Source organism: Eptatretus burgeri, chromosome 11 (assembly GCF_056783735.1).
Source record: "Eptatretus burgeri isolate ZD-2024b chromosome 11, Ebu_testis_v1, whole genome shotgun sequence".
Taxonomy (NCBI): Eukaryota; Metazoa; Chordata; class Myxini; order Myxiniformes; family Myxinidae; genus Eptatretus; species Eptatretus burgeri.
This window is the reverse complement of record NC_140971.1, coordinates 27,073,326-27,093,835: the sequence shown is the minus strand read 5'-3', so window position 1 is coordinate 27,093,835 and position 20,510 is coordinate 27,073,326. Positions and strand designations below refer to the sequence as shown.

At 43.2% G+C, this 20,510-nt stretch overlaps 1 protein-coding gene and 1 pseudogene across 6 annotated transcripts in view; one reads left to right on the top strand and one right to left on the bottom strand.

The window, feature by feature from the left end:
• Window positions 1-283: 283 nt before the first annotated feature.
• Window positions 284-20,510, bottom strand: part of LOC147016721 (uncharacterized) — a 34,039-nt gene continuing 13,812 nt past the window's right edge. For 5 of the 6 annotated variants that reach the window (XM_085847911.1, XM_085847909.1, XM_085847910.1 and 2 more), the window contains exons 3-4: window positions 5,194-5,273; window positions 284-840 (exon numbers count right to left, since the gene is read on the bottom strand). In XM_085847911.1, the coding sequence (XP_085704037.1) occupies window positions 475-840; window positions 5,194-5,273 (446 nt within the window). In that variant the 3' untranslated portion in view covers window positions 284-474. Of the gene's footprint in view, window positions 841-5,193; window positions 5,274-16,144; window positions 16,204-20,510 lie in introns of all 6 variants that reach the window. The other variant, XM_085847908.1, reaches the window with a different exon arrangement.
• LOC147016722 (uncharacterized) lies at window positions 12,859-15,156 on the top strand (annotated as a pseudogene).

The window sequence follows — 20,510 nt, the reverse complement described above, 5'->3', positions numbered from 1 at the left end:
GTTTACGAGAGCGAAGGAACGAAGCTGCATATACTGGCACGCACTAGTAATTATAATTTTGACAATAGATGTGGTTTAGACCATTTACCATAGTTGGAATGTGAAATGCATTATCTGCTTGGATGCATTTTAATTGCCTTCAAAATGGTCATTCTCGGAATAGATCATTGGCGTGGTGGTTGAGATTATGGTTAAAGTGGTTGATGTGGCTCTGCAGATGTTGTATAGAACAAGGTTATGCACAATGCCATTACACGCTTTATGCAAAATGATTGCCAGTGTATGCCTGCTTGTCCTTGACTTTACAGGCAACATTTTGTCATAATTTTTTTTTTTTTTTACACTGATGGGATAAAGCTATAAAAAAAAAGTTTTGCAATAAATTTTCTTGGTGACTTAAAATCAAAACCTTCTTTCACTTTTCCATAAAACCCTTGGATCCTGAACATTTATTGAGAGAACACTGATTGCTCTTCAATCCACAGCCTCCAATGCATCAAAATCCTCATCATATTTCAGACCACTTTCATCTACATACATGTCTTCAATAAACCCATCAACCTCTCCACTGCCAACCACATCCATCTGTCCAACAGTTCTGGACCATGGCAGCTCTGTATCTGTAACCACATAAGCTGGAGTAGTATTTTGCCCTGCATCCTGTAATCTTCGGTGCTGATAGACCCTGAAATATTCCAACCACTTCTGCCCTTTTGCTACCAGAGTCACAATAATAATTATACCTGAAGCTATTGCCAGAATGATCAAAGCAATTTTACCTCCATTCATTGTGGTCACTGATGTTGCATTGTTGGTCATTTGACCCTTGAAAGTTGTGGACTGCATTTGGGAAGGGGGTTGGTGAAGGGGTGGCAACAGGGGAGAAAAAAAGGTGTTAAATTAGGTTATCAGCATGTAATTATAAAATGGACTTATCATTAAAACAGAATTGACTAAATTGATTTTGTACAGGGCCTGAGCTTTAACATTTTCATTTTCACAATCAAGTATTTCTTTCATCTTTGCATTCATGCTTGTCTTTCGATTAGATTAGGGTGTCAACCTAAACATTTTAGGTTCAAAATTTCTACATGCAGGTTCAAAATTTGCAGTTATCTGGTGGGCAGACATAAACACTGGCAAACTCCTCGAGCTACTCCATGAGCTTCGAATTTGTATACAAACAAGGACAAATGTGTCCAAGAGCCGCGTCATAAAGGTTTTGTCTTCACCAGAAGAAGAAGAAGAAGAAAAAGAAGAAGAACACGAAGCTCTCTTAGAACCAGCATTCGCAACGCGACATGGCTAAAAATTAATTACAGAAAGTCGAAACATCAGCATTTTGATCACAATTACAATAACAACTTCCGATATTTCGTCACGTGCCTTGATGGAGCCAATAGCGAGACCCGTCATGGAGGCTCCTTGTTCATGACGAGAAAATAGTGTATTTACAAAATTACAACACATTAAATGGAATAATCTTTAAATCGTAACGTGAACTTTTCGAAACTTTAAAGAAATGTCAGAATATATTTAAAAGTTCATGATAGACACTCTCAAAAGGAACCCTCAATGCGAGGATGTGTACAGGTGTTTAGTATTTAAGGAGATCCGGATCCTGTATATAAACAAGATCCCCCTTCCACCACGCGGCGGGGGATAGAGCCGTGTCCTAAAGGTTTTGTCTTCACCACCACCACCACCAGAAGAAGAAGAACAACAAGACCAACGCGGAGCTCTTTGAGCCAGCGTTCGCTACGCGAGACGCGGCTAAAAAAAAAAATAACCAGAAGCAAGCTTCACAATTGCGAGTAGTTGTGGCCATGTACCAATCCTCCCCGCTTTGATTGGACACCTGATCCATGACGTCATCTTTATTTAATTGAATTCAGAATGGGTCCATCTTTAAATTTTCCCGTTCATCGGATAAGGCTGAGTCCATGTGACCGATGATATTGAAATTTTCAACCAATATTCCCCATGTCTTGTCGGACCGGGCGTAGTGGCGTGCGCCTGTAATCCGGCTACTCGGAGGCTTGGGTTGGAGGATCGCTTGAGGACGGGAGCTCTGCACTGGGCAGGGTGTAGAGCAACCCGGAATCATGGCGAAACCCAAATCCTGATCCCTGTGTCGTAAGAGGCGACCAGGGTTGCGTCAGGAAGGGCATCCGGCGTAAAACCTGTGCCAAATCAGTATGCGGATCATAACGGATGATCCGCTGTGGCGACCCCTAACGGGAGCAGCCGAAAGATGAACAACACATTCCCCATGTCTTGTCGATCATCATAATCTTTTTCTCCTCCTCCTCTTCCCGATAAAATGATGACCCTCACCAATCCTGGCCAAGAATTGAGGGGAGTCAACTGAGGATTCTCGAATATACGGTTTATTGAAGTTGCACAGCACTTGCAAGCGGAGGTGGCACAGGGACCAACCACAGCAGTCAGATCCTGTACCACACTAAAGGTTACACTCCAAAAGTTTCATATATAAAACCTATTCACAAGCGGAGAAAAGCAAGCAAAGAAAGAAACAAAGATGCAAGTGGGCTTTTTCCCCCCTCCCTGCGGCCCTCGGGGAGAATTAGCAGTAAACAGCTCCTTTCACGCTTCAGACAGCGAGAGAGTGCCGGCACATATTCATAAACAAGAGCAAATCCTTTGTAGTTCTCCAAGATTGTTGACACTCCACTGGAATTCATAACAGCCTGCAAAAGCTGCTCTCTGGCAAGGCCAGGTTGGCTTGTAAACCAAATTGTAAAATGAAGACAAACGCTTTGGAGAGACACAATTTGAAGCAGCCAGGACAAAGGTTTGAATCCAGACACCCGATTAATGCAATTGATGAATGTTTAAATAAGTCAAATGTACAAATATGGGCCAATGGGGCCATCACCTGATATGTCATAACACTTCTGCAACAGTGTTGGGAAGAACTTTCCAAACAATATTTGATTTAAATTGTATAAAGAATGCCACGAGTATGTTTGGCTGTGATATCTGCAAAAGGTGGCTACTTTGATGCGTTAGCAATTCAGAGTAAATTTTGTTCAACAAAACGATTCGATTTATTTTTATCTGTAATTGTTTATTTGTTCTCTGCTTTTATGTCAGAGTACAATGAAACATTGAACTGCTTAAATTTCAGTAAAAACTGGAAAATGGGGGTGTTATAAAACTTTAGATCGGTAGTGTATTTTCCATAGCTCACTTGACTCTGAGCTGTCTTGCCCGAGTTTGATTTCCCACCTTCCAATATACTACGAGATTGGAGCTGGTTGATTCACAGGTAGGGCAAATGCACCACAAAGTCTGCTCTCCCTCAGACATTAAGCTGGGTGTTCTATCTCGTAACATTAGTTAGTTGACGTCAAAAATCCCACGGTCTCTGTCACGAAGAGTATGTGAATTATTTCCCTGGCACATTATGAACAAATTATAAATCCTGCCCAAATCAGCTCCTGCCGAAAAGCAAGCCTGACAGCTGGTTCGTGAAAGGCTTAACCCAAACCCCTACACTGGCCGACCCCACAAGAAATGGGATTAATTGTGGCCAATAAAGGAGCAGTTTTATGCCACAGCCTGTCGTTTTGGTTTAACCCAGAATGCTTTTACCAGCATTAGTCCCTTCCTGTATAAGTTGATTTGGCAAGACAATAATAAATATCAATGCACAAAATTTCATGATTTAACTGTTATTTTTACATGTTCTCCAATAAAAAGTTGAGGTCATCCTTGAACTGCCCTCATGCATTTCTTCCTCATTTCAGACTACTGACCTATCTTCTATTCATGCAAAGATTGGAGCTGCTCTTCCAAAGCCAGAGGCCAACTGGGCATCCTCCGCCATACAAACTCCTTCCTTGGCACACCTGAGCTCCTATTCACCTTCAAGGCTTTCATCCGCAGGTTTTAAGCTGAGTCTATGGGCTTACCACTTCACCATTGCCAACAAGTCGGTGGTCTATTTGTCTTCTTCCGCCTCCTTTCCGGTCTTGCACCTTCTGCCCTCTCCATGTTTTGCCCCCCCCCCCACCTCTCCCTGCCCCCAGGTATCTGCAGGTGGCATGTGGTCCACCAGCAACCTACTCCTAGTGAAACTCCCAAAATCCAGAAACACTGCTCACCTCCACTCAATTGTTCCTGTCTTTCTCAGCTGTGGAACAAACTTCCACATTCTCTTCAATCTCACTCTTCCCTCCAGGTATTCAAGACAGCAGTTCACAACCATCTCAAATCATCCCCCATCAAACCATGACCTGTTCTATACCTGTTAAACCACCTTTGCTCCAAAATTTTGCTTCTGTATTCACCTTGTCCACCCACCCCTTGCATTCTCCCCTACCCCTCATCGTTACCCGCATCCCTGGTTTGTCTGTCTCCATCTATTTTCTCCCTCCACCCTGGTGTTGGCATTTTCCCCTTCTCCTCCTGCTGTTCCTTTTGTTATGTTGTATACTGGTCTGTTCTGTATTCTCATTCTTCCACGAGCCTTGACCATATATATAATATAAAATAAATAGCAATAATAATAAAATTGAGAACTCCAGAATGTACCCAATACCCTGAAACTTCCAGACTGTCTCCCCCCTTACCATTCACTGTTCAATAAAGATTTAAACATCAAAATAGGTCCTGTTTCTTCATTGGCAAAGGAAAAATAAAATATACCTTCAGAGATGGGGACTCCCCTGCCATTGAAAAATAATTGAAATCAGATAAGCGGTTTTCCATTTATTACAAAAAAATTTTTTCAAGATGGCCGCCCCAGTCGGCCATCTTGGATCCGGCCACGCCCAAAATCAATAGGGTTCTTCCTTTTCAGGTGGTACATGTGTGATCCAAATTTCAAATCGATATGGTGAACAGTTTATGAGTTATCACACTCACAGCTATAAATGTTGACGCCCAGCCAACCGGACGGACGGACGACCCGGGTGACAACAATATCCCCTTTCCGCCACGTGGCGGGGGATAAAAAACTATTTTGAACCAAAATGTTCAAAACATTGAACATTCAAAAAAAAGGTGAGTAAAAATTGTTCAGGGTTAGTCAAGGTTGATGGTTCATTGTCTTAAGGAGAGTTCAAATATTTTTTTCTGATTTAAAAGTGCTTAACTTTTCAGCACAAAACTTATACATAAGTATTGTTTTTACAGTTATGTCTGAATGAAGAGCAGAAGACTTACATGTGGGGTGTCAAGTGATGTCTGGCCACTGGCAAGAGGAATGATGCAGAGAATCAGACTGACTGCTGTGTTCAACATGCCTGTAAAAAACAGAGCTTCTCACCACATCACGGGCAACACATCAGCCACATCAGCTGAAAAGAAGAAAAATATACCATCAGAGATGGGGAATTATACCGGGAGCCCACGGGGCTTAGCTCAACCGAAGAGAGGAACAATTGCCGTCCTCAAGGTAAGATGCCAGATGATATTCTCACCTCAGAACTCTGCGTCTGCCAGGACACTGCTGCTGGGTTGACAATCTGTGGTCAATATCCGTATCGCATAATCGGCGCTAGCTCAACCTAGCAGCGGAACGGCCCCAAGTAGGTTTCTGATATTATTTGTATAGCTTGCAAAATGGTATAAACGATGACAGACGATTTCGCCACTGGAATACCGGTGACAGACGCTAATTAGATGCCGTGAAAATCACGCAAGCTCAACCGAACAGCGGAAGGGCTGAAACCAATGCAGAATGGTAGTAAGGGGTCCCCTGAGTACAAAAGGAGCACTGACAGACAACTTAGTCACTGGGCCCCCCAGGACAGGCGCTCCCTAATTCGGGACCATTTGGTTGCGCTAGCTCAACCGAACAGCGGAACAGCTAAAAACCAACGCAGAATGGTAGTACCAGGTCCCGAGTACAAAAGGAGCACTGACAGACAACTTGGTTGCTGGGCCCCCAGGACAGACGCTCCCTAGTGGGGCGTTCCATGTCAAGTGTACACATTTTTCAGCAAAATTTTTGACACATCGTCTTAGATTTCACTCTGTTTTTGTGCAAGTGTTTGTATCCACAGTAAAACATTGTGTCAATTTTCAGACCTGGGGGCCAATCGGGGCCCATGTTAGGGCCCTCCCCCCAATTTGGGTGCCCTCGGTTGACCCACAATCTTCCAGAGGCCATATCACAGGTTGTCGTGGTCCGATTTGGATGATCTTGGTATCAAAATGCTCGTAAAAGCGAGATCTTTTGAATCGCATAAAGTAAAATCACTCCGAAACAGTAATTCCAAAAGTTATAGTTTGGGGCGCCCTTTGACCTTGGGTGCTCCCCAGCCAAACCGATGGTCCCGATTATTTCGCATGAGAATACCCCTTCATATACTCCAACACCTCAGCATAAATGAAAATGGGATCTCAATGGGTTCAAATGTGATGATGGTTTTATTGTTCGGGGACTCGGGTGCTGGACACACAATATAAAGCACAATATTTGAACACAAGATTTCCAATACACTATATCAGTATATTGTACATAAATTTTCCACATGCACATGCAGGAACTGGAAGCGATACTAGTACGAGTAAGAGTTTTTCCTTGCATATTATAGTCAAGATTTTTTGCCAACCAATGTTTTATTTGACAGCTGTGTTTCTTTTTTACCAATTGTGTAGGTTCTACCTGTAGCAGTTTTTGGTTCTACAGAAAGAAGTACATCAGAAATGTCTAAAATGCAGTGATTTTCAATGTCAGGAAAAAAGAAACTATTTGAGGGCCCGTTTGGATGAAGAAAATTCACATTCACTTCATGAGTGTCCTGAAAGGCTTCCATGATGCAGGCAAGCCACCATTTTCCATCATAGTGCACTGTGACATAACCTGAGAGTTTCCCGTTAAAAGTTGGTGTAGATTTTGAAATAGCTGACTCGATACGGTGTTCCTCGCTCAGGCTGAATTCACGTACTTGAAGAGCAGTTTCAGAAATAGGGATGAAAGCATGAAGATTTTGAGTTCCAGCTATGGTTTTGGCCCTTTTTAACCTTTCTTCCAGATTTCGTTCTTCCTCGTCATACGCCTCTTGGATCCCGTAACCGAACTTCATTTCATTCAAACCATTTTCAGCAAAGGCGAAAATATCTTTTGGAGAAATAATTTGACTGTCATAAGGTCTACGCAGGCTCTCACGTGTTGCTTCTCGTTTGACTGTACCTCCCACGCCATCTGAAGGGCCCTTGCCATGACTTGTGGCAAAAAAATGCCATTCTGCGTCAATACCATAATCTGATTTGTGACGATATAGGTTTATGAAGGCTTTGCAATTCTTACATTGGCCAGCGCAAACATCTGAGAAATAGTAAAGTTTCTTTTCATTTCCAAAGCTAGATTTCAAGTGTTCAATGAGCATTCTTTGGAAGAGGTGGACTGAGATAACGTCGTGAGTATTGCATTCTGATATAATCGCGAATGAATCGTGGTTTAATTTGCCATCGTCCGATTTTAAATAGTAAACCCAGGGGTGAATTGTCACTTGAGAGCAGTTCCAATGGAATCCTTGGACCGCATCTTGTACGACAAACGAATAGTTCTCTGAGAAGTCTCCAATACTGACAAATTCTCCTTCACCGATTTCGTGTTTCTTATTTTTCAGAAACTGAGATTGGGCCTTGGCAATGAAATCGTGTCTCACTAATTTCACCGCGCATTCACAGAATTGATTAATGAATTCTTCCAAAGGTGTCTTCCAAATAATGTCATAAATGAAAATAAGTGTGCATATAAACTTGTGTTCCATTGTTTTAGTTAAATCTGACAAAAGCTTCAAATGTAATATTTGTCTCGGAGAGTTCCGGTTCTTAAGTTAATACTTTTATTTTTGTATGTACTTTATGAACGGCACATACGAGGAATCAGAGCGAAGTTTGAAGGGCTATAAAATCGGAACGAGAGCAAATTTCAAAAAAATGGCTCATGTTGTTCTGGATCAGCGTTTCTCAACCTTTGATGGCCCATGGCCCCCCTACCGAGTCGCTTAACATTTGTGGTCCCCTGCCCTTCAATAAAAGATGCAGATTTCGTTTTATGAAATTTATTTACTCATTCTTAAAAGATAAATCAAAGTAAACATTTTTCTAAGCAATACAATCAATGAGACACTTGCTGTTGGGCTTTTCTGATGAGGCCTCTTATGTCCGGCTCCGTCTTGGACACAGCAAGGCGAATATCGTTCCCAACGTCAAGACGGTTTCTGGACTTCGTTTTAATGGTCGCAAGGTCAGAAAATCCAGAATCGCAAAGATATGTTGTGGCGAATTGAATGAGCATTATGGATGCCTTCTTGCTGAGTAGTGGATACGCATCCTGAACAGACAACCAGAAGGTGGAGTGGTCTTCTTTGTTACTGAAGACCAGCTTCATTGCTTTTGAAACCTTCAACTCTGCCAGCTCCTCTACTTCGTCTTCAGTAGGTTCAATTTTGGCGTTAAACGGGTCTTTGTGCCACGGAACATCCAACGGTGCATCGTCGAAATACGATTTGAACTCAGCGGAGAGATTGTCGAGATGTCTAGTGATGCAATCTTTGATGCCGACGGGAAGCTCAATCCTCTGCGTCTGCAGGTGCTCGTCCAAGAAAGGAAACGAGGCAGTGGACCCGGCCTTGATTCGTGCCTGCCAGACTTCCATTCATGCAGACAGTCCGGCTAGCTTGTCTTGAACGTCACTGACTGTCACATCACGGCCTTGCAAGGACTGGTTCATTTCGTTGAGTCGGCCGAATATATCGGCCAGGTAGGCGAGCATCATGACGAACTCTTCATTGTCGAAGTGGACATGGAGGGTGTTTTCATTGTCTCGTAGGAAGATTTCCACCTCAACCCAGAGTTCATACAGCCGAGAGAGGCATTTCCCCCTCGATAACCAACGGACTTTGGTGTGGAACAGAAGTCCAACATGTTCCGCTCCCATTTCGTTGGCCAGGAGTTGGAGGAGCTGATGATTTTTGGCCTTCGCACGAATGAAGTTGATCACTTTGACCGCGACGTCCATGACTTCCAGCAAACGAGACGGAAGAGTCTTTGATGCAAGAGCGTATCAGTGTAGCGAACAGTGGGGGGACGTCACATGGGGTCATTCGTTCTTCACAAGCGTGACGAACCCTCCTCTGACGCCGACCATCGCTGGGGCACCATCAGTACAAATTCTGCCAACCGAGTCCATTAGCTTTAAAAAAAAAAAAAAGAGTCCACAATAGCTTTGATATCTGCCGCTGTCATTGTGGTTGGTAGGGTATTGCAGAACAAGAACTCTTCCTTCATCTTTCCCTTTCTCTCGTAGCGAGCAAAGGCGATCAACTGGCTCTCCAGGGCGGTGTCGGTAGACTTGTCTAATTGAAGGCTAGCCTGGAGCGTGCTTTGTTTGAATTCGGAGCAAACTTGACGGCACACATCAGCGGCCATGTCGTCAATCCGTCGTCGGATCGTGTCATTAGAGAGCGAAACGTGCTGGATCTTCTTTTTCGCCTCTGGTCTGATCATCAATTCCACCATTTTCTCTGTAAATGGCTTGATAAGGTCCTCAGCAATAGTGTGCGGCTTCTTGCACTTCGCAATTCGGTATGCCACTTCGTATCTGGATTGAAGAGCAGGTTTTTCTTCTGGCCGGAATCCAAATTTGGGAAGTGTCGCTTCACGGTCATATCATGATCGTTTCGCAGACAGAGCGTCGATATTATCTTCCTTCCTTCCGGGATGCATCTTGTCGCGATGGTTTGAAAGTTTGGAAGGACGTAGTGATGCATTTGACATCACGACCGAGCAGTGCAGACATTGCGCGCAGTCCACGCCATCTCAACTGACATTCGTGAATCCAAACTTGACATAGCTGTCATTCCATTTTCGAACCTTCAACATCTGAGAAAAAAATTGAAAAAAACAAAATTCTAACGTTTTTGTAAACATTGGTTTACTATGAATGCTCTGTGGGCTCCGCCTTCTCTTTTAAAATCGTGGTTAAACTCATCTACCCTTTTTACTTTGACACTATCACCGGAGACTCGTCACCTTAATTGTACATTACAAGCTTCTGCATTCTGAATCGCAGTTTTTCGGCGTCCGCTCATGGCCCCCCGGTCGAAGGCCGATGGCCCCCTTGGGGGGGCCACAGGCCCCCGGTTGAGAAACGCTGTTCTAGATAATAGTCCGTAGTATCTGAATCACTAATAACATTTGATCTCTCTTGATAAATGAGGGAGGAGATACGATTTGAAATTGACGATTTTCGCAACTTTGACAGCCTCGTGACGTTGACCTCGACCTTGGACAACCTTGTAAGTTATATTGTTGTGCATGTCTCATCGACCTCTATTCATTCCACTATTGGTTATTTGTCTACACTCGGTTTGATTGTGGACGGACGGACGGATGGACGTACGTACGGACAGACTTCGAGACTGGGGTTATTAGGTCATCTCTACTGAGATGATAGAGATGACCTAATAAAACCCGGTTAAAAGAAAAACTCCTCAATCACTTCTCCCAGTTAGGACTAGGTATAACATATAGAAAAAACATAATCCTGGCATTCCCAGCAGGCATTCAGAAACTACTCAAAGACACTTTCTTGTTCCATGATTATGACGAAGAAGCTAGGTTGTTTGCCAGAGTTGCCAAGATATGTAGGGAGGAAATCCTGAAAGAAATGATAGCATTCAGTGGCGAATTCAACCCTGGATGTCAGCACAAGATTACGCCCAGTACAAGATTGTTAATGTCCATGCTCATCAATGGCCCAAATTTAGCAGGTTCAGTAAATGACTCCCAAGCATGCCTGACACTCACACAGCTCTTGGTTCACAACTGCAAGAAGAAAGGAAATGTTGAGACAAAACATCAGCGTTATTCTCCAGACCGTGAACCACCAGTACCTTTATATGTTGGTTTAAACTTACATACTCAAACTAGGAGCAAGACACTAGTTGATCAAATGGCCAGCTTAGGGATAAGTGTGTCATACAAACGTGTCATGCAACTTGAAAACGAACTTTCTGCTGCACAGTGTGAACAATATAGAAGCAATGGAGTAGTGTCTCCAAGCCAGTTGAGAAAAGATTTGTTCACAGTAAGTGCGTTAGACAATCTTGACCATAATCCATCTTCAACGACAGCACAGGGATCCTGTCATTGAACAGGGATTAGCATCATTCAGCAGCCAACAAAAGACCATGCTGGGATTATACCCAGTCAACCTGTTAGCTTGTCCAACACGACTTCAAATTCATCACAAAGTCTGGTTCTTCCGGATTCGTATTCTATTGTACCTGCTGCTTACATGAAACCCACAACAACAGAAGTACCCACAATAGAACACACCACAACGTCAGGTTTTGCTGATTACATAGAAAAAGCCAACGCCCAAGAGGAACGGTGGATTCAACATGCATCTGAACTACTGCAACAGGACTTCGTGCGAGAACAATCATTGTCATGGACTGCATATCATGCATCACGTCAGCCTCAACCAAATGAATTGCCTGCAATCACAGCCTGATTGCCACTCTTTGTAGAGAAGGCTGACTCAGCTGCAATGGTCAAACACAGCATAAGCATCATACAGAGTATAACTCAATTTCTGAATCCTGGTCAGATACCAATTCTGGCATGCGACTGTCCGATCTTTGCCATGTGCAAGTACACACAGTGGAAATTTCTAACAACACATGGAGAAAATTTGATGGTCATCATATTTGGAAGCCTACATCTGGAAAAGGCACTTTGGACTGTTCTTGGCGATGTTAGATGCGTCTGGCTGGATAGATGCATTGACAGAGTCTAGTATAGCAACGGCAGGTACAGCGCAGTCATTCTTAAAAGTATCGCACATAACCCAAACTCACCATGCACATCAAGTGTCTGCTCTCGCTCTTGGAAATCTTCAACAATAATCATTCATTGCAGCGAATGATACCGATACTGATGATGAGAAAGCCTTTGACAATTGGAAGATGTCCATGACAGAGAAGAGCCCAACCTTTCAATATTGGGACCTGGTGCTGAGATTAGAAAAGACTGTACTAATCTTTGTTAGAGCCCATCGTGAAAAGAACTTTCAACTCTATCGAGAGGTGCTGGATTCACTGATGTCCCTGTTCTTCACCCTGGATCACTACAATTACAGCAAATGGGTTAGCGTGCACATCTGGGATATGAATTCACTACCAGTCGGTGTTAAAGAGGACCTCGAGAAGCACTGGGTGGTTGTCAAAGGCAGCCGCAGATTTTCCGCTATTCCAATAGATCAGGCCCACGAGCAGGAGAATGCTAAAGTAAAAGGAAAGGCTGGGGCTATTGGACTGACTGAAAAACCTGAGTCCTTGAAGAGATGGATGATCGCTGGTCTTGAACAAGCTCGAGTGGTCACATCTTTTGAAAACGAATACTTGGCTTCCAACGATGCCGATATTCAGTACCACCATCACGACGAAGGATTGTCAGCACAGAAATTATTCCAGCAGCAAACAAACAACCTCATTCAGACAATCAATGGGTATGGAAATCCATTCTCTGATGACTGCCAAGAACTCTTGGTTCTTCATTCACGTCAATGCGCCGACCAGTCAGTACCTAATGCTATGAAAGGATTAGAAGCTCTTGGAAATGCTCAGTACAGCATATTTAAGAAGGAGGTCTTCACAGAACAAAGCAAGTCTATTCACGAGTCAACCAAAAAGAACAAACTGCATTTGTTCCAAACACCAAAACTAAAGAAAACCTCCAAAACGAAAGAGCTCACAGCCATTCGAAGTGATGCAAGCCTTTTTGGTCGACTGTACATCGCAAATCAACAGCGGGATGGAGATCTAGACATATTTTTTCTCACATGAAAATCAATTGTACCATCCCAGTATGTCGGATCATGGAAAACTTCGGACGGGCACTAAGTCAGATTTGATTAGGTGGATTGAAGTATTCGAACAAGGTGAACAAGACAAACTTCCAAGAACAGTGGACTGTAAGATATTTGATGGCGCCGTCCTAGCCCATACTTTGTCAGCTGCTGCTGCTACTACCTTTGATGACTACGCACAGTCTATGTTCTGGCCGTTTCTTTTGCGTGAGCTACAGTATGTCAGAGACAGGATAGATGTCGTCTGGGACCAATACTTACCAAGCAGCATCAAGGCATCCACAAGAGAACGAAGTGGCAGTGGTGTGCGCCTCAAGGTCAATCCAAGAACAAAGATACCTTCCAAGTGGAACGATTTCCTGTTGGATTCATCCAATAAAGATGAACTTTTCTCATTTTTGACACAGAAAGTGGCTGATGGCGACTGGCCTGCTGAAAAAGGCATCTACATAATGAATGGCACTACAGTTGTTTCCAGAGGCACAAGTCACGTGATGTCAGACTGCACACACGAAAAAGCAGACAGCAGGATTGTGTTGCATATTGTACATGCTCTGCAGCACGGGCCAAAAAAGTACAAGTGCGTATGGTTGACACAGATGTGCTTGTGATCCTTGTCGGCCATTTCTTCGATCTGCTGGAACTGCAACCTGACCTGGAGCTCTGTGTAGCATTTGGCATTGGCAAAAACTTTTGTGTTCACAGCATCAACGCCATATCTGTAAGCCTTGGAGAAAGGATCGCTCGGGCACTTCCTGTATTCCTCGCATTTTCAGGGAGTGATACCACCTCATATTTCTTCCGGAAGGGCAAAAAAAGTGCCTGACAATCATGGAAAAGCTACCCTTTGGTTACTGAAGCCTTCCTCTTCATCTGTAATCATCCCTTTGAAACGTTGGATACTGAATCGCCTCAATTTAAACACCTTGAACGCTTCACATTCGTCATGTATGACAAAACAAGCAATGACGCCGACATAAACGATGCGAGGCGAGAGTTGTTCTCCAAGAAAAGCAGACCTCTTGAAAATATTCCACCAACTAAGGTACTTAGTACTAAGGGTATTAAGCAGAATGTTTGAATTAAATAGCAAGATTGAAATTTAGTGTATACCCAATCAGTTTGTCTTATAGCAATGTATACTGAACAAAAATATAAACGCACCAAGCGATTGTTACTATTTTACCTCGAACTCATTAATATTAAATCTTCACAACAATTTGGTTATAGAATCCATGACAATTGAGCATTAAATTTCAAAGAGTTCCTTGAGAATTCTGGTGACAGTCTTTGCGCTACAACAGCCGACACAACCGAGGTGTCACTGTCAGAGTTCACACAGTCAGTAGCGGGTGTTGGCCTCCCTCAAGCTTGGCCTCCCTCAAGCGGTTACGCACCGTCTGGGCTGAAATGCGCCTGTTATGCAGCCCGACAGTCTCATCGGCAGTCCTCGTGGCCGGTCGGAGTCGATCCCGGAGATGTTGCAGCCTAATGTGACGATCCTGACCGGCGGTGGTCACACGTGGTCGCCGGGCATGTGGGCAGTTCACGGTGCTTCCAGTCTCTCTGAGGCGCGTTCTCAGGCGGCTAATGGTGGAGTGGTGGACATTGAAGTGTGCTGCAATGGCCCGTACTGACGTCTCAGCATTCAGCATGCCAATGGCGCGCTCCCTCAAGATTTGTGACATCTGTGGCATATTGACATTTGGCACCAGTCCACATTTTGGGGAGGCCTTTTATAGGGCAAGCTTTAGGGAGTGTTTGTGTCCTGGTCACGCTCACTGACCATCACTCTGTCAAGCCCCATGGTGCTCATGGGAAGGATTACTCAACGTGCGAGTCCACACACTCAGAGTGGTCAATTTCAATGGGAACATCTGTCTTGAGCAAAACAAAGGAACCATTGCTAAAACATATCATCGGTTTGACCATTTTCCCATAATAGCAATCTTGACTTAGATATTTAGGTTGGTGCGTTTATATTTTTGTTCAGTATACATACTACTTTGTTGCAAGATGCACTGGTACAACATGTCAAGAGAGTTATCCTTCAGGCTGGAATTTGGTCAGTAAGTCGACAGGCCCACGTTATCATACCATCGCCTGAAGCGTTTGGATGGAGTCTACAGGCTGACCAATGGGAACCAATTTGGATGACAATACCAGAAGCTGCAAAAACTTGCACTGAACTTATCAAATGTGTCTGTAAATCCGAGCGTGGTTGTCGCATCTGCAAATGTATCAAATCTGGGCTGAACTGTACTGACTTGTGTAGCTGCAATTGCAAAAAGAATTAACTTCATTGTGTTCATTAGAGTACATCATATACACATGTACATGATATAATGGTTCAGTTTTTATTAAAATATGTATCCAGCAAAGTATGTCTCGTATAACAAATGTGTCTCGCGAAACGTCAACGTTCGTATCGAGCGACCCATATTTGTTTCTATATGTGACCATTATCTTAGTTCCTGATGCGTCTGGGTTTGGGATTAGATAATCCCAAATCTGATGGTTCCAATCGACTCCCTGGGCATCATTACCTACAAATAGATAGTTTACACATATTTTTACGACCAATATTAGCGAAGTTATAATTATTTATCGATTTTTTTTTAATTGGCCGCCATCTTGGATTTTGACCCATAATCACATGAAAATATGGTCAGATTTTTTGGAGCATGGGATTTTTTTTATTAAGTAAGCCCATAGGTAACCACAAAAAATTTGGCACTTTAGTCCAGCATGTAACGATGTTTCCCCTTATTCCCCTCACTATAAGGAACTGAAGATTACTGTACGGTCATACATGAATGTCTTGTTAGAAGTGATATTACAACAACTAAAGCATGATGTGCATGTGCGTCTTGGTGCAGTTTTAAATATTCCCACCACTGGGTAGACAATTTTAGTATGCACAAATGGAATGTGTGAGAATCCCTCACTCGTGCTGTGGTTAAACCGTGGGAGTCAAATTGGATTAAAGCTCAGGCTTTCTCACTGTTTGGTAACTTTGTATGATATTTTGGCTTTGAACACTGTACGTTGTATACATAATAAATGGATGGCCACCAAAGAGTATCATTGAATACTTGTTATAGAAGAAGAAGAAGAATATAATGCATACATAAAATTATTGGGGTAACATGTTTGGTCAAGAGGCCACTTTGACTTGTGGCCAATTTGGCTTGGTGCTAATAACACAAAGGTCACGGATTCTTTCCCTGCATGGGCCAACACTAAACTGGAATCTCTGTGTTTTGTAGGCAGGAAAGGACATACATGTGATTTGGATAGACGCTGAAGCAAGTGTCCCATGCGTGAGCATCGAGGGTTTATTTCTGAAAAGAAAAAAGGAGTTAGTGCACTCAGACACGCTGTGGAGTGGTTATATTATTGCGGACCGGGCGTTGGCGACGAGCACGACCGCCAGATGGAGCAGCCGGGTCGACTCCACCGAACGCCCGGAATTTAGATCGTACTTTTTCAGAAAACTCCGAAAAGTACGGGTCCCTTATCAGACCGTGAAGCGTCAATAATTCTACCACGTGGTACAGGGTTATTTGCCAATTTTCAAAATACATAGAGCTCCACGTGGCGAGCTACCGAGTCCTCACACCCTCTACGGCACCCGTACGGAACGAGTCACTAGCGTACTCGAACCGTGTGCGACCCGAACGGACGGTCACCAAAGTCCCGTCGGTCCAAATGTCCCATTACAGCGGCACAACGGCCTTGCTAGTTTTCCAACACGCGTCACGCAAAGCCAATGGAGGAAAGGACACGAACGAGCTGATACATTTCACAAATGGGGATATTTATCAACAATAGGGAAATGAGGGGAGCACGTAAGGAGCAGAGTTATCCGATTATAAGATATGAAACGCAATGTACAAGGAAAAGCACTTATCCAGTTTCTAGTTAAGGATGGGGCCCCAGACACACAGACGCACACACACAGATACCCCCAAAGAAACTGAACCTTCCCACCTCGTGCGGTCTTCGCCGAGACGAGCGACCCAGACCAGTGTCGCGATGCGGTCCGCAGAACCAGGCGCCAGCGAGACGCCTGAAATCCGCGCGACACAGTCGGCCCCAGACCCGGACAGAGACGCGCACTCAAGCAGACTGGACACGCACTCGAGAGACTGGATGCAAGCGTGCGATGCTGTCAGCGCCAAAAACCAGACTGAAGCGCTTCGAGCCGACGGACGCAAGCATTCGTTGCTCCTTCCTCGTTTTCAGGCATGCCCTCATTCCAGAGTGGCCTGCGCCTATTGGTCGACCGTCGGCAACCTCCTCGCAATTCCCAGATTGGGCGAGAGAGAGGAGTCAGGTCCTCGTGACTCCACCCACGTACGTGCTGACACGCACGTGGGTAATGGTGCCAGTCGAGGATGGTGGGAGGAAGCGAGGTGAAGGCGTGTTGTTGTTATTATAAGGGGTGTAAAAATCCTAACTATTAAAATAATGCACAGTGCACGTACATTTAATTCCCATTAGACTAGGGACGGGACCTTAACTAGAAACACATACTTCCCGAAATAACAGCTATAGGACCTGTATGTTTGTGTGCACAAGGCTTCCAAATTCGTAACAATATGTGTTGATGTCATGTGGAAGAGTCATAGGGTCAGTCATCTGGGAGAGCCATAGGTATCTTGGAAACACCAGAAAGCCTTGGTTTGTAAATAGAAATGCTGATAAATTGTGAAATTACAATTTTAAATGTAAAATATATTCTGAACGGGGGTCCATTTAGTAGACTGGCTATCGCCGGCATGAGACAAAATTAATCAAATAGCGCTTTGTTCAGTACTTAAAATGATAAAAAGTGGGAAATTGCCTCCAATTGATCAGCCCAGCAAGCTGAGGTCTTAATTTGTATAAATACGTGTCCTTGCAATCTATGTTTAAGAATTGACAATGTTCTTGCTTCACAAGCAGCTGTTTGTACAGCTGGAAGAGATTTATGGGTACTGAAACCCCCCATTCAATTCATATGCGGATCCAAATGGGGTGGGGGGGGGGAATGCCCCGAGTCCCAAACGGTGTTTATTTTCTTTCAGTAGTTTGCACTCGAAAAGGAGTTCCACGAATGCGAGGCTTTGTTCTTTGACCGAGCGCCGTCGTCATAAAAAACCTTGCTGTCTCTCAAGTGTGTGTGTGTGTGTGTGTGTGTGTGTGTGTGTGTGTGTGTGTGTGTGTGTGTGTGTGTGTGTGTGTGTGTGTGTGTGCGTGTGTGTGTGTGTGTGTTTGTTTTACTCACGGCAAAGTTGTGAGGGTGGGGGCTACTGTGTGGGAATGCGCATGCTGTGCTCGGTGACATGAGAGAAATGTTTCCAAAATTTTGATTTGATTCATAATAACGTACTTAAAATGTGATCGAAATGTAGAAATGTGATTTGTAATGACATTAAAGTGATTTGTTAAATAGTTGTGGAAGATTTTGGTACCGAGGGATGAACGAAGATTTATAACCTTCCACCAGCATTCTGGTAGAGAGTGATCCGTTAATTATTAACTTGTTAGAGGCAATCCTTTTGTCCTCTCAAATTGTAGTTGTCTAGTGATGACCACACAGATGATTCTCAGATAAATGTGAAGTTTAAAGTCACAACCATCTCCCAAACTCACTATTGGTGTTTCGCATGGAGGGCAATTCATTAAAGTAAGCACGATCCCTTGGATGGACGTTAAACTAGGCGTGCTGTCTTCATTAATCTGTGAATGTTAAAGGTAATGGATGACATTAATTGATGGATGTTAAAGACAAATTCCTGCCCAAACTAGTGCTGGGATGGCAATGGCAAACCACCCAGTATTGATGCTCAGTAACAAGTATGGGCCATATCAGAGGAGGATATCAATTCAAGCGGGCAAAATTCCTTGCATATATGAATGAAATAATGTTAACTCGAATGAGAATAATGGAATGGCTGCAAGATTGCCATGAAATAACTACACCAGTGCAAATACCTCTTATAATGATTGATCTGTGAACCAAGTACATCAAGTGGTGAAGAAAATTTGGTTAAAATACTTTTGACAGGTAAAGCTCGTGCTCCTTAGACTAGCTTTGTCTGAATCCTCCTCAGACAAGTTTTAGACTGGCTTTCTGGTGCTATTTGAACACACAGCCGTTGCAAGCCTTATCACAAGAACATTCCTTGGCAGGCTTGTCTGCCAAGGTCAGTTGCCCGCACGGGTAGCAGAATGCAAAAAAACATCTCTGGTGGCTTTATGTGCCTCTATTTGTCAGGTTAATTCATGAATCAAGTTTAATTGGACAACAATTTTGTTTTATTGTCACACTGATGGACCATAAAGCTGTTTAAGAGAAATTGGATAAATAATGCACTCCAAAGGTGGATTTTGAACCGAACGGTCATCTGGAGTATGGTGAGGGTTCCAAGAGATAGCTACATGCATGGACGGAGGGTTTTGAGCTGCAATTTGGAGTGCCATTCACCTGGTGACAACTTTGACAGATGACTCGACAATTTTTGTATACCAGTTTAAAAACAGAGCTTTAAACTGTATTTATTTGTTTTGATAAAGGAATGGATTTGTATTTAAAAGGTCAGAGTAAGTGATTGGATGGCTGGAGTAAGTGTGATGGGATATTGCAGCATTTTGCTATATAAGTGAGAGAGAAGTGGATAAAAGAAATGGACAATGTCAGAGATTTAAAATGTTGATGGCATTCCGAATAGTGATGAGAGATTGGTTACAGATTATTTTGAGATTTTTCAGCTCCATTGACGATAAAAGAAATGTATGCTCATCAAATCAATGAAACAACGTTAGCATTTGGTATTGTTTAAACTGTTTGGAGAAATTTTGTATCTTTCAACCATGTTGTTGAGCTTTTTGTTCCCAAATTGACACTCTGCAGCGAAAGTGTGGTTCGGGAAAAATCTCAAGTTATGCAGTTTGGCAACTCGCATCGCTGTAAAATGTCAAGGCCGAGCGGCGTGGACCCCTTTCACCATGGGGGGAGTTCGCAGATATGGGAGTCCCAAGAAAGACTCTCAAAGGATCGCCCTGTGACTACAATTATAGCCATGCTACTTTTGTTTAATTACTCCAATTGCTCCTGTTAATTGATGCAATAATAATGTGCAACCGAGCTTTGAATTATTTTGGGAATCTATTTTGTGAATTATAACAACCGAGCTTTGAATTACTTTGACTTGTATTGTAGTGATAATCGTGATAATGTTTGCATGTTATTTTCACACACATGTTTACCATGTTTGTTGTCATATACATAAACATGGGGAACAGTTGGTAACTGATGGAAGTTGTGCATGGTAACTTAGTTAATTACTTTCAGACTGAGCTCAAAAAAGGAGAAAAAAGGGAACTCATTGAGAACGCTGGAGGCACACGATTTTTGTGTTCATTGTGTCTTTTTCGCCATTACAATTCATAATGGTATTTGAACCATCATGTTCCCTTTGGATATAATTAATGGGTTGATTATAGACTAGATTCCTTTGGTATTGAGTTGTACTAGGAGGGCTCCTCTTTGTGATGATTTGTTTTGCTTTCCCAGTCAACAGATTAAGTTTGTTTTGAAATTGTTTGAATTTAGATTCGTTATCATTTGAAGGTTTATGAAAGAATTTTTATACAACCTCGT